The 14633-nt window shown below is 39.8% G+C and overlaps 1 protein-coding gene across 1 annotated transcript in view; it reads left to right on the top strand.

The window, feature by feature from the left end:
* TSPAN4 (tetraspanin 4) overlaps positions 1-14633 on the top strand; it is a 207067-nt gene that overhangs the window by 142644 nt on the left and 49790 nt on the right. Inside the window, exon 3 of the mRNA XM_009889357.1 lies at positions 9072-9146. Within this exon, the coding sequence (XP_009887659.1) occupies positions 9072-9146 (75 nt within the window). The remainder of the gene's footprint in view (positions 1-9071; positions 9147-14633) is intronic.

Here is a 14633-nt window from a genome sequence, read left to right as displayed (position 1 = left end):
TTGCAGTCTCCAAGCAGACATGTTCATTGCCTGATCTATAAGACTGACCTCTGCTGATTTTGATGGGCTTTTGCTCCAGACCTAGGTCACCTGCAAGATCTGGTAGGCAACAGAATTACTCCCATTTTGAAAGTAAAGGACAGGCAACCTGCATGCTCATTGCCAGCACAGACATTCATGTCACTTTTGAGCATAACGTTTGATTATTTTTTTTCCTAACAATAAAATTATCTCCTCAGATAGAAAGCCATAGGCTTACCAAAGCAGCATGTATGCTTATATTCCCAATCGTTAATTTGCTATTTTAGCCACCTTAACACTGCTTCTTAAATTAAAGAGCAACATTGACTTTTTTCTTTAATGATTAAAATTACCTGAACCTCAGAAAAATCTGACTCTGGAGGTAAAGAAATGGGGGCTAGTTTGTGTAAATCAGTGATGCCTACATAAGGTGAAGTCACATCTGATTTGATGCTATAGGCATTTCAGTTCCCCAGTAGGAGAGTACTACCAGCTAAAAGGCAGAATTAGGTAAACCAAACTAACTTGCTGTTCATTTTTTTAAGCTACTGCAAGACTGACCCATGTGCATTTGATGCAGCAGCCTCTCTGTAGCACGTTGGGGAACAGTAAACTGGGGAGAAAACCAGCAGCAGAATTTAAGTACAGACAAAATACTCTACCTTGTCCGTTTTTCTCTTCTTGACTGTCTGCTTTTCAACATTTCCTTCACTTACACATGCAGTGTAGTTTCTAGATGCTGTTTTGAGACTCCTAGAAATAAGGTAAATTTTCTATTGTTACAATTAGCAGATGCAAGCTTAGCTCAGGGTTTGCAAATATGCATGAAGGGAGAACAGCAGAATTTCTGAGTAATTTTTTTTTCCCCTTCATCTCATCGTAAGTCAGCTGAGCAGCTTGGTCATGTTATTTGCCCTTATCATCTTGGGGGAGCTTCTGTCAGTCTGCCCAGCACTTGGGGTCAGCCAGATGTTCAGTGTGAAGCCAGCCCTGGTGACACACTCACTCCCTGAGCAGGGTGTGCGGGGACCACTTGCTGCTGCTCTCCTCCTCTTGGGGCATGAAGCTGTCCGATCACATTTCATGCTGGAGCTCCAGATGACAAGAAATATCCTGGGGATGGTAGATTCAGGGAAGAAGCTCCATTTCCTAAGTACACAGGTGATGTTAAAGTCTAAGAAAAAGGTGAAAGTTTAAGACACTAATTAACTTACATGTCTTTGCCATAGATGGAGAATACTGGAATAACCCCAAGCCCGAGCCTTTTAGTTGTATTTGCTGTTTCCATTAGCTTAGTTAGATGAACTTAAGCAACTGCTTTGTTATTAATGGAGTGACACAGGGACTTGTAAGAGCTAGTCTAATGTTTTCGATCTCCTTCAGCTGCATCATACTTCACAAGTAGGATGAATGTCTGTCTTGACTAGGATAAAGATTGACACCAGATCATGTCACACCGTTGCATTATGTTTGCAGAAGAGATGAAGCAATCCTTAAAGAGAGTCAAAGGCCAGTGAGACCTTTATTTGTGCTAAGAAATAATAATCTGTGATCTGTTAAATGGACCTATTCCTACCTACTGTTGTGATGTGAGAGTGATACCTGACTAATATTTGATGACACTTCATTGATTTTGAGTCAGTTTTTGGAGAAGATGGAAAATTACTAGAAACACCACAAAATGCCAGTTAAAATCCTATGACATATAGTATGGGAATGTCAAGTCTCTCAACTCGCACTTACTAATGCAGAAAGACTAAATGATTCCAAGGGAAAGCAGTAATGAGACTAAAATGAAACACTGTTAATGTGTTGAAATTGCATATGTTGTATATCTTCCCAAAAATAATTACTGCAGATTTCTTTGAGCCTTATTGATCAGCAGGAGTTTTTGCACATTCATAAAAAATACAGTCCAAACATAAACAGAGCTCTACTATATATCCAGCAGGCATAAAGCATGCATGACTTTGTTGCAGTCACAATGAATTAACTATTAAGGCTTTTAGAGAATAATAGCTGATGAACCAAATTTAGATACATGCCATTTTCATAATGGAGTTGCTGTTCATAAGTTTGCTCATATACATTACTGCCTTTTTACAGTTTATGAGCAAACTTATCATTTTTATGCTGAAAAAAAAAAAAAAAAGATCATGAGGCTAAAGAGATTTACTTCCAAGGAAGTATTAAAAGAACTAAATATGCACTGCATGGCAGAGAGAGGGCTCGGGTGGCATATAAGACTCCAAATATTCAAGGAGTCTAAGTACTATGGGCAGAAAGGAAGCAGGCATGATGCTACAAAGGGTGGTATGTAGGAGCAATGGTATGGAACTAACAAAAGGAGAATTCAAGCAGAGTATCAGCAAATCTTTGGTACTGAGATGTACAATCAGATCCACTGTGTTGGAAACTGATGGAAGGAAGCTGCCCTTCCCTTTTCGTTGTGAAGTTCATGATGTAGATCAATACAATGGGATTTTACCAACTGTAATCCCAGCTGTTGTTACTGTCTGGGCACTGTCTTGTCATTTCTTATTCGTTCCTCTGTCTTTTTCTGTGCAAGTCTTCCAGGCTGCAGAGTAAGTAATTTCTAAGATGCAAGTACAATTCCCATTGCACTTTTTCTTCTGTTCTCCTCTCCTTGCTCAGTTCCTTGGAAAAGAAAATCAAAGAAAATTTAAAAAAACTAAGCAAGCCTTTGATAATGTTCCTACTCCCTATTAATATATCAGATGAAAATGCCTTTGGGGAATTATGTGAAATCAAACTTCTTATGAGAAGTAGTGATACGTTAAACACTTTTGCCTTCAAAAGTGGAAGAATGTTTCATTTTTTTTCTTTTTTGAGTGCTGATGAAGTCTGTACCGTATCTGTTTTTATTCTGTGGAAGTAATGTACCAGTATGTAATAAAAAAGCTATTTTGGGAAAAATTTATCATGCTTGGGGATGATCTTTGTATCGCTGTGCTTAGAAAGCTAGAGACAACATTGGCAAGCACTGGTACCTGAAAGCAGGCACAGGACCGCTATAAAGAGTGGGTTGTTCTCCAGTAGCTGGAGTTCTGTTTTCCAGTACCTCAGTAGCATTGATTTTGACTTTTCACAGGTAGCTTGATTTTTTCCAAAGTGTGGAATATGCAGTAAATTTGGCAATAGTTTATAGCGTTCAGCACCCTTTTGGTGCTTGACTTTATGTATCTAAGTTTGTTGGTACATCTGTTTTAATTTGCTTAGGCATAGGAATGCTGCACTTCTGCAGGGAAGACATAAGATTTTGACAATGCCAACAATAGTAATAAGGCAGCTCCACTCAGTCTGGTCGATATAATTTCAATAGCCTAATGAATTCTCTGTAATTTCTTTTACCTGATGTTCTTATTAATTAGGAAGTGAAATGTAATACTGGTAATCCAGCCTATCTAAAAAGCAAAATGGTTGACTATATCAAACTTGCAGTTGTTGCAGAGGAAGGATTGCCAGTAAATCTTCTATTTTTTTCTCTTTGTCTTGGGAGCTGCTGCAGGCCAAGAGCAGTTTGCTTGCTGAAGTACTTTCACAGAAGCAACCTGCCTGCTCATGTGTTTTACTTCATATTGTCTCCTTCAGAATAGAAGCCAACTGTACCCTTGCGGACAGATTAACAGTGTAGGCACTACGTGATGGAACACAGCACAGGCTAACTGTTGAAGTTGTTTGTCCAGTTTCTTAAGTAGGTTTTGCTAATTTGTAGGCTGTTTGGTCTAAACAAATTATTTGATAAGCCATGAACTTTAAAACAATTTTGGAACGTGTCACTGTTCCAAAGAGACTGCTGGCTTTGGGGTCTTGCTACTGCTTTCTTGCTGTTTGTCGGAGAGGATTTGAATAACACTTTGCAGGAAACTTCCATCTCCTGTCATTAGCTAAGTTGAGAAGATGGTCTGGCACACTGAGATCTTACTGTCTCCTTCTAAGGCAGACTCCTATCAAACTAAAAGTGTTGCTTCAGGCATCAGTCTAAACACAGCAATCTTGATCTTGCCATGAGTTATCACATTTAGTCTCATAGCAAAATGTTAGGAGACTAAAAGGATTTTCGTTGTACTTGGTCACTTCTGTCTTTGGGAGACTGAGATCAGCTACTCCTGACATGGAGTGATGGGCAATTTGAGCAACATGGTAGAACTATTGAGCAAATTTGGGAAGGAGAAGCAGTGCAGAGAGGCAAGTGTCTGTAATGCCTGAGAAACCAGAGAATCTTGGTTTTGGGGGAAGAAAATATAATTAACTTGTTGCTCTGTGCCTTTGTGAGCTGTGATGGAGACATGCTTTAAATGATGTACATAGGGAACAGTTCTTGATTCTCCCACTGATATTAAGAGGCTGGATGAAGGGAAACAGAATTAGTCGGTCAAAAGCCTAGTACAGCTCCAATGGGGATGGAGTTGCAAATTGAAACCTCTTCTTCTCTGATAGATTTTTCTCTCTCTGACATCAGGGGTGATGCATAGCTATGAGGTAGGCTTGATAGCAATTGCATACTTCCTTTACTCCTTTCATGGGAACCTGTGCGAAAGTCATGGGCTTTGTAGAATATGAAAGCATGTGCTGAGAAACTGGCCTTAGTTTTCTTAAGGGTTGGAAATCAGCATCACTTTACCTCCCTTCTCATCAAAACTTCTGTGGGGTTATTTCAGGTGTAATTTATGAAAAGCTGTGTAGTAGGTACCTCTCCAGTGAACCTCTACTAGATCGCATCCCACTGTTTGACAAGTAGTGTGGTAAAACATGTCTCTGTACAAAGTCAGATTAATCTTTTTTTTTATAGAGTTTTACGTGAGTGTTTTGCTTTGGGATTGTTGTTTCTCCATGCATAAATCTTTATTATACCAACAGCCTGCAGCCCCAGTGAACCAAAGCAAAACTCATTTTTATTCTTCTCTGTATTTATCACCACAGTGAGAAAACTCATTTGAAAAGGAGCTGGTGGGGGTTGGGTGTTGTGAGCCTTCAGTGGGCTTATGTTTCTCCCTTTTGAATTTGAATGTCCCAACAGGGCATCGTTCCATTTGGGATGATACTGAGGATGGAACTGAAAGTGGACTGTTTTTGGAAGGTGCTATGGGAATAGAGGAGAAGGTTGTGCATGCACCCATGCATGCAGTTTAGTTTGGTAGATCACATGTGCTGATGTGTGCAGGCTATGCTTTGCAGCCAGCTCAGTCTGAAGCCTCAATTTTTACTTTCTGATGTGTTGGTTTGGGTTCAGGTAGGGTTCTTCTTTAGACAGTGATGATAAATCTGCTGACACATAAGTGCTTGTAGCTTTTACCAAGTGGTGAATTTGGGGCCTCCACCCTGAGGTTGACCTCACCTAATTTACCTCTGCAATTAAAAATACGGTGTGTGTATCTACTGTCTGCACACAGTGGGGTTACTAATAAGTGTTATTTATCTGTGATGTAACAGTGTACTTTTTGTCAATGAATGCAAATAGTAAGAAAGATAAAACTAGAAGTTTTATTTAAAAAACCAATTTTTTCTGTGGAGAAAAAGCATAATCCTACTTATCTAGGTTTTGGCTTTCTGAACAGTCTACATTAATTTTCATTCACTGTATGGCTTCCAAAATCTACAGTGCGTGAAACTCAGTTCCCACCAGTGATAGCTTGAAGGAACCTCCACCGAGAGAACTTTTATTCTGACATTTCCTAAATTTTCAGTGCTTGACTTCACAATTTTAGCATCTTTTACGATGGCAATGTTATACCTATTTCTTTAGTATGAACTGAAGAAGGAAAGAGCACCATCATGGTCTCACCAGGAGATCCATCCCACAGGCTTCTGTTCCTGCACATAGCGTCATAGCTGGCAACAGCAGCTGCCTGCTGTGGTCCTAAAATGGGGGGGGTTAGTAGAGTTGTATGACTTGATGTTGCAGGGGAAAACACTCTTGAGTCGTGAAATTTCACTTAATTTATTGCCAATTAAGATAAACATATTGAGAAATAATGACAAACAATTACACGCTTGAAAAAACTCCTCAACTTCCCTCCAGACACCTTTCCTTCCCTTCCCCCCCGGCCAGTCTCCAGTCTGCTCCCCACACATTATACTCAGTCATGGGGGTCAGTGTGGGGTCCTTTCCTTTTTCTGCCACTCTTTATTTCTCGCTCTTTTTTTTCCACGGCTCCAGTGCGGGGTCCTCCACAGGCCGCCATACTCTCAAAAGTGTAGTTCCTCCTGGATATCCATGTGCACAAGCATCCCTGCCTGCTGCACAGGCCTTGCCTTTTTCTCTGGCGTCTCCTGCCCAATCGGCTACTGCCAGTAGGTCCAGTTTCTCTAAAACCGGTAGCCAGATCATATCCTAAACCAAACCATTCCCCATCTGCTGTTAAAAACGTTGTTCCTCAGGCTCTCCTTTCTCCTGCAAAGTCATTCCCTGGGCTTGTATGTACTGTCTCTGTGCTGGTGAGTGCAGAGAAGGGAGGAAAGCTTTCTTCAGAGCACAGAAAAAAACAGGTCCCTGAATTTTACTTCCCTTCCTGGCTATGCCCACTGTTCCCAGGGCATGTCCTGTGAAGTGGCCATTGGCTTTGAGGGGATGGCAGAAAGGCATTGTGCACATGTGTGGGTGCCATAGGAACAGGGAAGATGCTCTGTTGCAAGTTGTCTGGTCACGCGTGAGCTGTGGGAAGGATGTGAGTAGGCTTTTTATGGTTGTAGACTTTGAAGGTTTTAGCTGTCGAGCCCTCTCATCTCTATTGGATGAGTGAAATGCAGTTTTTTGAAGGCTAATAACTTTCCCACAAAAATCCACGCATAGTTGGGTAAGACGAAAGGCACGTACCTGAAATGCAGCTACACATTGGTTCAGGTCCCTACTCTAAACATCGGCACATGAGAGGATTTGAAATTAAGCCACCAGAAATTTAACCTGGGCAGAATAACATACTTTGCCCTGCTTCATTCTTAGAAGTGACTGAAGTGCTATTTTTGAAGTTCTTCCCAAAGCTTTTATCCTTTAGACAGTAACAAGCTCAGAACATATAAGCATAGTCAATTAAGGTTTGGCAAAATTATAAGATGATTAAACTGGGGTCAGCGTAGGAAACGCTGATCACTGCTTGTAATGGGTATGAGTCCTTCCTTTGCTTAATGTAATCCAGGCTATGCCCATGAATTTCACAGGGAGACAGTGGTATTCACATGTATATTTTGGAAAAGCCATGATTTATGGATAAGCAAAAAAGTATCCCACAGCCAGATAAAATATACTAAAGCGTCTGTGCATCTTTGCAAAGAGGGATGTGCTTTGTCCTGTTTCAATTAATACTATGCAGCATGCTAAAATCATAAAAAGTAAGAAAGCTGCACCAAGGCTGGTTTGCAAAGCTGTACTGAAGATTGGTGCTGGATGGTAATGATATGGATATCAGCTTGGCTCACGAGTGAGAATGAGTTCTGTGATTCAAAACTGGGCAGTAATAGGATCCAGTATTAGGGTCAGGCAGGTGTGAAGATACTAGTGATGAAGATTTGAAAATAAACTTTAATTTAAGACTCGTAGGGCAAAATGCAACGAGTTCTGTAGATAATGTAATTGTACTAGTGGAGAAAGGTATTTTCCCCTTCTTGACCTTTTGCCCTCCATTCAATCACAGAAATCCATAGGTTCAAAGGTTTGGTTTTGACTTACCAGGCAGTGAAGAAGCTCTGATAAGGCTTTGTAGCTATTAAACTTTCATAAGTTTTGCAGCCTTGTGGGTGAACCTACAGAGACTGTAGCTTTTTTATTCTCTTGGGGATGGAATTTCAATTAAGTCAGTGTTGCTCAGTATTAGGATTCCAGCCTTGCAGGCTACTAAGTGTATGGAGTTTGTGTTGTAGGGAGCAGGACCTTTGCCTGAGCCTAAAAAGTTTCCAAAGTGACTGTTTCCTTCACCCATCTTTGCAAAACTCAGTTTCTTTTAATGCTCTGATAGCACTTGTTCTAAAGTCTGTGCAACTGCTGTGACCCAGCCAGCATCTTAATAAAAAGCAGAGAATATGGTTTTTCAGAAGTCTTTGGCATTGCCAACACGTCCTCTCTCTGAAGTCAATCACAGCTGAAGGCTTTAGAGAATCTACCAGAAATCTCTGTGTTAAAATTTTTTTATCCACCCCTTTGAGCTTTTGACTACTGGGTTTTAGACAGTTCCATGGCTTATGAGGAGAAAAAGAGATGGACCAACTTTGCTTTGATGTCTTCAGTACAAATCAACCCCTTTCAGTTGAAACCCATGGGTAATTTGTGTATCTGCCAAAAACTGCTCATAAAGTGAACTTGGCATACAAGCTTTTTTGGTGTGCTTTTCACTTCTCCCACAATTCCCTTTGAAAAGAGCTATGACCTTATGGTTTATGGACCAGGCTACCTTCTCTTCCAATGACAAGTCTAAGCTGTGGATTTTGCTGATATCTTGTTAACTGGAAAGATCTAATGGGAGAAAAAATAAAGAAAACCTAACCTGGGAAGAGTCATAGAATCACAGAATTGTCTAGGTTGGAATGGACCTTTAAGATCATCAAGTCCAACCATCAACCTAAAACACTGCCAAAACCACCATTAAACCATGTCCCTAAGCACCACATCTACCCATCTTTTAAATACCTCCAGGAATGGCGATTCCACCACTTCCCTGGGCAGTCTGTTCCTCAATGGTTACTGTCAGATAGAGGACTGGCCTGCTGGGGGGACAGATCTTTGTGGGGTTTTATGCTGTTTTACTGAAATCATTGATATTATGTATCACTGATCACAGTCACATCAGCCATCCATATGCCCAGATACTGTTGTGTTTCCTGACTAGTCCTTTACCTATTTTTCAGTTGTTGGATGTTGCATGCCTTCTGTTCTGCTGTAACACAGCAGCTTTGCATCTTGATGCCTGTATGACTCCCACTCCCCATTCTGCACGATCTGCTGAATGTACTTATTGTGCATCCCGAAAAAGCTGAAATAGATATTGATGGTTTTCACTTTTTTGTTTTTTTTTCCCTGTCCCTTCTTCTCTTGACAGTTTTTTATTATGCTGTTAATTATATTTCTGTTGGAGCTCACTGTTGTGATTCTGTTCTTCGTCTACACCGACAAGGTAAGTCAGATTCTTCATTTTTCTTTCCCCTTCAGCAAATTTTTATGCCCCTCTTCCCTATAAATAAATCATGAAGCACTTGGCTTGGTATGCACATCATGCTTCTGTCTTCCTTGAGACACCCCTCTCAGAAGGAGCTCTCAGAATGCATAAACAGCCTTGCAGGACTGTGCTCTCTTGCTTGCTCATGTGTACAACTCAAGGTCACAGATATTGCCAAGTGCATCTACCATTTAAAAAAAAAAAACAAGCGCACCAAAAACCTCCACAAAAAGGAAAGAAGCCAACAGAGCCTTACTAGGAACATGTAGGAAGAGACACCCATCAGAACAAATAGGATTTTAAAAAAATACGTTTCCCATTTAAGAGCCACATTAATGTTACAAAGAAGGTGACATTAGCACAGGCAAAGGAACACAATTCATTATCTTTCCAGGTTGCTCCTTGTAGCATATGTGTACTCAGTTTCTAGTGGAAAGCCAAGGTAAATGTATAAAAGTTTAATAAACAAAGCTTTTGTTTGTGTTTTCAAATTTTGCTTGTGTTTGACTTTTGTTCCTGTGCTCACTTGGCATTTCTGTTGCAAGGGCAAGATTGCCTATCTGACATCTTAAAATATTTTTTCTGAAAAAAAAATCTTACATTAATAAATGCAAAACAAGGGTATAATTGTGCGTCACCTGCCTTTTCAGTCAAAGGAAGCTTGAAAATCACAGGGTAGGTGGCCAGATTTTGCCATGAATTAACACTCATCAGGTATATGACCAATAAACAGCTTCTTCTGGAACGGAAAGACAAAATAGTGAAAAATAAATTAAAATTAACAACACAAAATATCAAAATAAAATTAAGATTAACAGTAGACGTAGTTATATTCAGTATGTTTAGCAATAACCTGGATGCGGAGTGGATAAGATATCAACGTTACTTTCTCGAAAGGCTGTGAATTAATTTATGCACACTGTAAGTGATTGTCAGGTGCACTTCTGAAGGACTGAAACGAGCTAGGTTGCTGGACGTCATGCTGTAGCTGGAACATAGAATTAACTTGCAAAGTAATTAAAGTAGAAGGGGCAATTTAAGATTACTTGTATGCATTATTGGATTCTGAATTACTTGTAACCTCTTGGGAGAAAGATCTACACGTCATACATGACAGCTTAATAAAGGCATCTACTTAATATGCAATGGGCCTCCAAAAACCAAATACAACACTTGGCATATATTTAGAAAGAGAATGAGTTAGAAAATATTATCGTGTTGTTGTATAACTGGACGGACTCTCCTCACTGTGAATTTAATTTTGTTACTTCATTTCAGGGTAACAGAAACAATTAGAAGCACTAGAAAGGTGGCAGAGAGTAGTCATAAAGAGGGATTATGGATACTACCGTGGTTCAGTTTGGAAAAGGAAAAGATCCTCTGCTTAAGAGATCTTAAGATAATAAATGGTAACAGTTTTGAAAATATTGACATACTACATACCTGTCTTGAACACGGAAGAAATACTTGAAAATATTAAGGAGTAGGTTTGAAAGATAAATGTTATTTATGCTCCACATCATCATCTTGTGGAATTCCCTACTGTTGACTGTTGTTGAGTCTGATAGTTTGATAAGTGTGTGGGTATGGAGGAAAAAAAAGAAAAGAAACATTTTTATTCATAAAGCCATCAGTGCTGTTATGTTGACAAGTGTGTCACAGAGAATGTTGGTCCTCGCTCTTCAGAGGTAAAAATAGTGAAAAAAGGGTGTCAGGAAGGATTCCCTCCCTCCTCCGGCCTGTTGGTTTGTAGTGGCTTTTGTTTGTTCTTAATAAAGAAATCAGGAAATTTAACCTTCCTCTGAGTCACATACTGTAGGTTGATGCAGAAGGTATGCTGCAGTTGTCTAAGATCAAAACAGAGTCTAAAATAATGGGCTCCAGTTCAAGTGCAGTTTTACTGAGTTAAGCAATCGCTGTAGTCTGTGTATTGTGGATGATCAAATTTGAGGCTCTTAATGTTCCTGTATAGCTTTAAATCCATGTTCTTATACTGAGGAAATCAATAGTTTGTTACACTTACAGTCCTGCCTACAGAATAAATAAAACAGCAGCAGCCTAGAACTAGTATATTCGTACAGCATGCTTAGAATTTCTGTGCTGGCTTTCCTCATGCGAACAACAGTATTGCCATGCGCAGTGGTATGGAGAAGTAGCTAACCCAGGCAAGTCCACCGCAGTAATTCAGTTAATGCAGTTGCTTGGAAAATCAGTGAAAGAACAATCTACACTAACAGTTGTACATCAGAAGAAAGTAACATTCATTTTGTGTGCAAAACCAGAAAAAGACTCTTCAGATTAAAGACTTTGAAGGCTCCTCCTCCTATGTCATTCACATCTCTCTCTCTCTCTCTCTCTCTATATATATATATATATAAAAACCTCAGTTTTTTCAAATACCTGGTAGCCTTCTGTTAATTAGGAGTGTATGTATGTGTAAAATTCTTCCCAGGATAAAATGGGGCCAATCGTTATTTTCTGTTTCCGGCTTGAGAAGAGGTTGAATAATGGATTCCCTGGCACTTTTCATTTACTCCTACTTTGTCATGTGGAAGGATTTTGGAGTGGATACTTTGTCCCTCGCTGAGGAGTTTAATCAATACTCTCCTCTTTCCATGAAGCAGGGTGGTGTTGTTACCCTATTTAGGTGGAAAGGAAGGATAAGAGAGTTGCCCAAGACTCTGCAGGCAGCTGGGGCTGATTCTAAATTTAGAGCTCTCGGTGTTTTGGCTTATGGCAAGGGCTTTGAGAGACTGAGCTGTGCCGATGGCAGGGCTGGGTATTGCAGCTGATTTAATAGCACTTGTCCAGTGAATGATGTCCATTTTGTTCCTTCTGCTGTAGAATGGGCACAGTAGCAAGCTGGTGCTTGCACTGCAGTATCAGCCACAGGGTGAGCATGCACCCAGGTGACGCACCCAGTCACGTGAATGAATGGTTTTGTGAATGCCCACCCATCTATAGCTTGAATATTCTCTTTTATATGTTTTATTGTTATTCCATTTATATAGAGCAGAATTTGACATTTTTATAAGTTGATCATTTCTATGTGAGGCTCCATATGTATTTATAAGAGATCTTAATTTTATTGTGATAAAGAGAAAGCAGGAGGGCCCTATCCTGTCAGAGGCTCCTTATATTTCTCAACACCAGATTGGACCCTGTTAGAATATAAATTATGCTAATAAAATGCATAGTCTTGTACCGGTTCTAACTTGTATAATCCTTCTGGTTTTAGCATCTTTATGTATTTTTACTGTGATGATTCTCCTGGAGGCACAGAAAAAAAAGTCCATATTTACTTTTTTGCAGCTGTAATACATGATTTTTTTCAGCAGGCTTGTTTGTTCATATGTCTGCATTTTTTCTTATTTATAGGCAGAGCTATGGTACCACTGTTTAATGCCCACAAATGGAAGAACATAACTAAACCACCATAATGTGGTCTTTTTTCCCCTTTTCTTTTTGAAATGTTAAACTGAGTAATACAAGCCAGTTTAAGGAACAAAAGCACTGAAGGATCACTGGCTATGATATTTGATTATGGCAGCAGTTACTGCTATTGGCAACTCAAAGTTAAGACCAGAATTTTCCATAAAGACTAGGCCATTAACTCACTTGGGGTCCCTGTGAAAATTACAGCTTAAATTCCATGTCTGCTTGGCTGTGTTGAAAATGGCCCACAGAATGATAGAGGATTGAAAAATAATGGCTACTGCTGTTTTTCATGAGATGTGTGAAAATGCTCTTGTTTTCTGTGTCGCAGTAAATTGTAATGAGTTCCTCTATAGCTTTTACTGCTAGCTAATAAAAAATATGGTCTGTAGATTGATGCATTTCTTGCTTTGTTTCTCAAAACATTTTACAAATTATTGTAATTGCCGATCGATATTTTGCCTGGTCCTGTACACATTGTAGGCAGCAGACTGGAATGTAGTGGGTATGATTTCAAGTATAGCTCAGTCCTCACAACCTCTCTCACATTTGGTTTTAAAGATGAAGTGGGAAAACTGGATCTCTTTCACCTTCTGCACTCATGAGCAGTTGCTTACAGAAATGATCTGATGCTGTGAGCCGCTTGCCAATATGAGGAAGGGGTTCACAATCAAGCTGAAGAAATTATTCATACAGAAAGTTTAGTTCGAACCTGCTGCAGAAACTGTTGTTCTCATTGAGCATCTGACCAGAGAACTTAAAAGTTTTCCATGTTTGTTTTTGACAGACCTTCAGCGGAGCAGGATGTCTGCTCAGGTAACAAAATGCCTCGTGTTCCTAGTCAGCCTAGCAGGCAGGACTGTCCAAGGCTCACACAGAGATGATATTAATCTTTTTGAAAATGGAGAAATGGAAGCTAAAATGAAAGGACAGGGTCATCCAAATTGTACGCAGTTTACAGATGGTTTTAAGTTATTGGAAAGCAAGCGGCTTTGGAAAGTCCTGCAAAACTGGCAGGATGGTCACTCTCCACTGCTCTTCAGTCAGATGGCCTGCCTCTTCTACCAGCATTTCTTCCTCAGCATTTGACTTTGCCTACACAGTCCCATTGTCGCATGTTTTAAAACTTCTTACTGTTGAAACTTTTGAGTGGTGGTGGTAGAAATATTGGGTCCCTGTATCCCCCTTTGCCACAGCAAACATAGCTGTTCCTGCTGCTGTGCAAGGCTGGGAGAATTTCAGAACAGTATCTGTGTGGGTAGTATCTGTCTTTGTTGGCGTGCAGAAGACTCTCAAGAGGCCAAGGCCATTTTTAACTGTGGTATTTCTGCAGGGATATGCTGCATTAACGTAACATGCTTCAGAGTGTGCAAGTCCTGGTATGTGTGTGCAATGGTTTCTGAGCAGCCCGTGTGTTAATGCTTTATTTTTCAGTTAGAGCTCCATTTGTTTAATTTTTAAAAGGGCTCTCCACACATTGAACAGTTCCTGGCATGTACCATCTGTCTGGCAGTGTTCTGGAGTTAGGGTTTTGAATAAGTGCTGACATAGCTAAAAGCTGTTTCTCAGATAAACAGGAGTAGCGTTTCAGGCAGATGTGGAGGAATCTATAGATTGTCTCCTGGATTGCAGTGCACTGCAATTATTGCTCTGAGAAGGTGATGCATTAGCCCTGATCAAGTCTTTTATTTCTGTAATGCAAAATAATGTTATATAAATGGTGGAATAAAATAAGAAAAGGCAGAAGTGTCTCTGTGGTTTATTTCACTTGGTAATAAGCTTAATTTTAACTAGTTTATTAGCATTTCAGTACTGGTGTCACACAATAGGGAGTTGCAGAAATTTCATCAAAAGAATTTAATTATAACCAATTCGTTTTGGCTTCTTTTCAGCAAGGCATTCAGTCACAGGTTTAAATCTGTCCCAGTTCAGCACTTAAGTGCATGCTTAAATCTATGGGACTGACTTAATCATGTGCTGAAGTCTTGTCAAGGTTGAAATGCACCTTTT

The sequence above is a fragment of the Charadrius vociferus genome, unplaced genomic scaffold (assembly GCF_000708025.1).
Source record: "Charadrius vociferus isolate BGI_N301 unplaced genomic scaffold, ASM70802v2 scaffold467, whole genome shotgun sequence".
NCBI classification, from domain to species: domain Eukaryota; kingdom Metazoa; phylum Chordata; class Aves; order Charadriiformes; family Charadriidae; genus Charadrius; species Charadrius vociferus.
The sequence above is the reverse complement of the archived record's forward strand: the minus strand, read 5'-3'. Positions and strand labels throughout refer to the sequence as shown.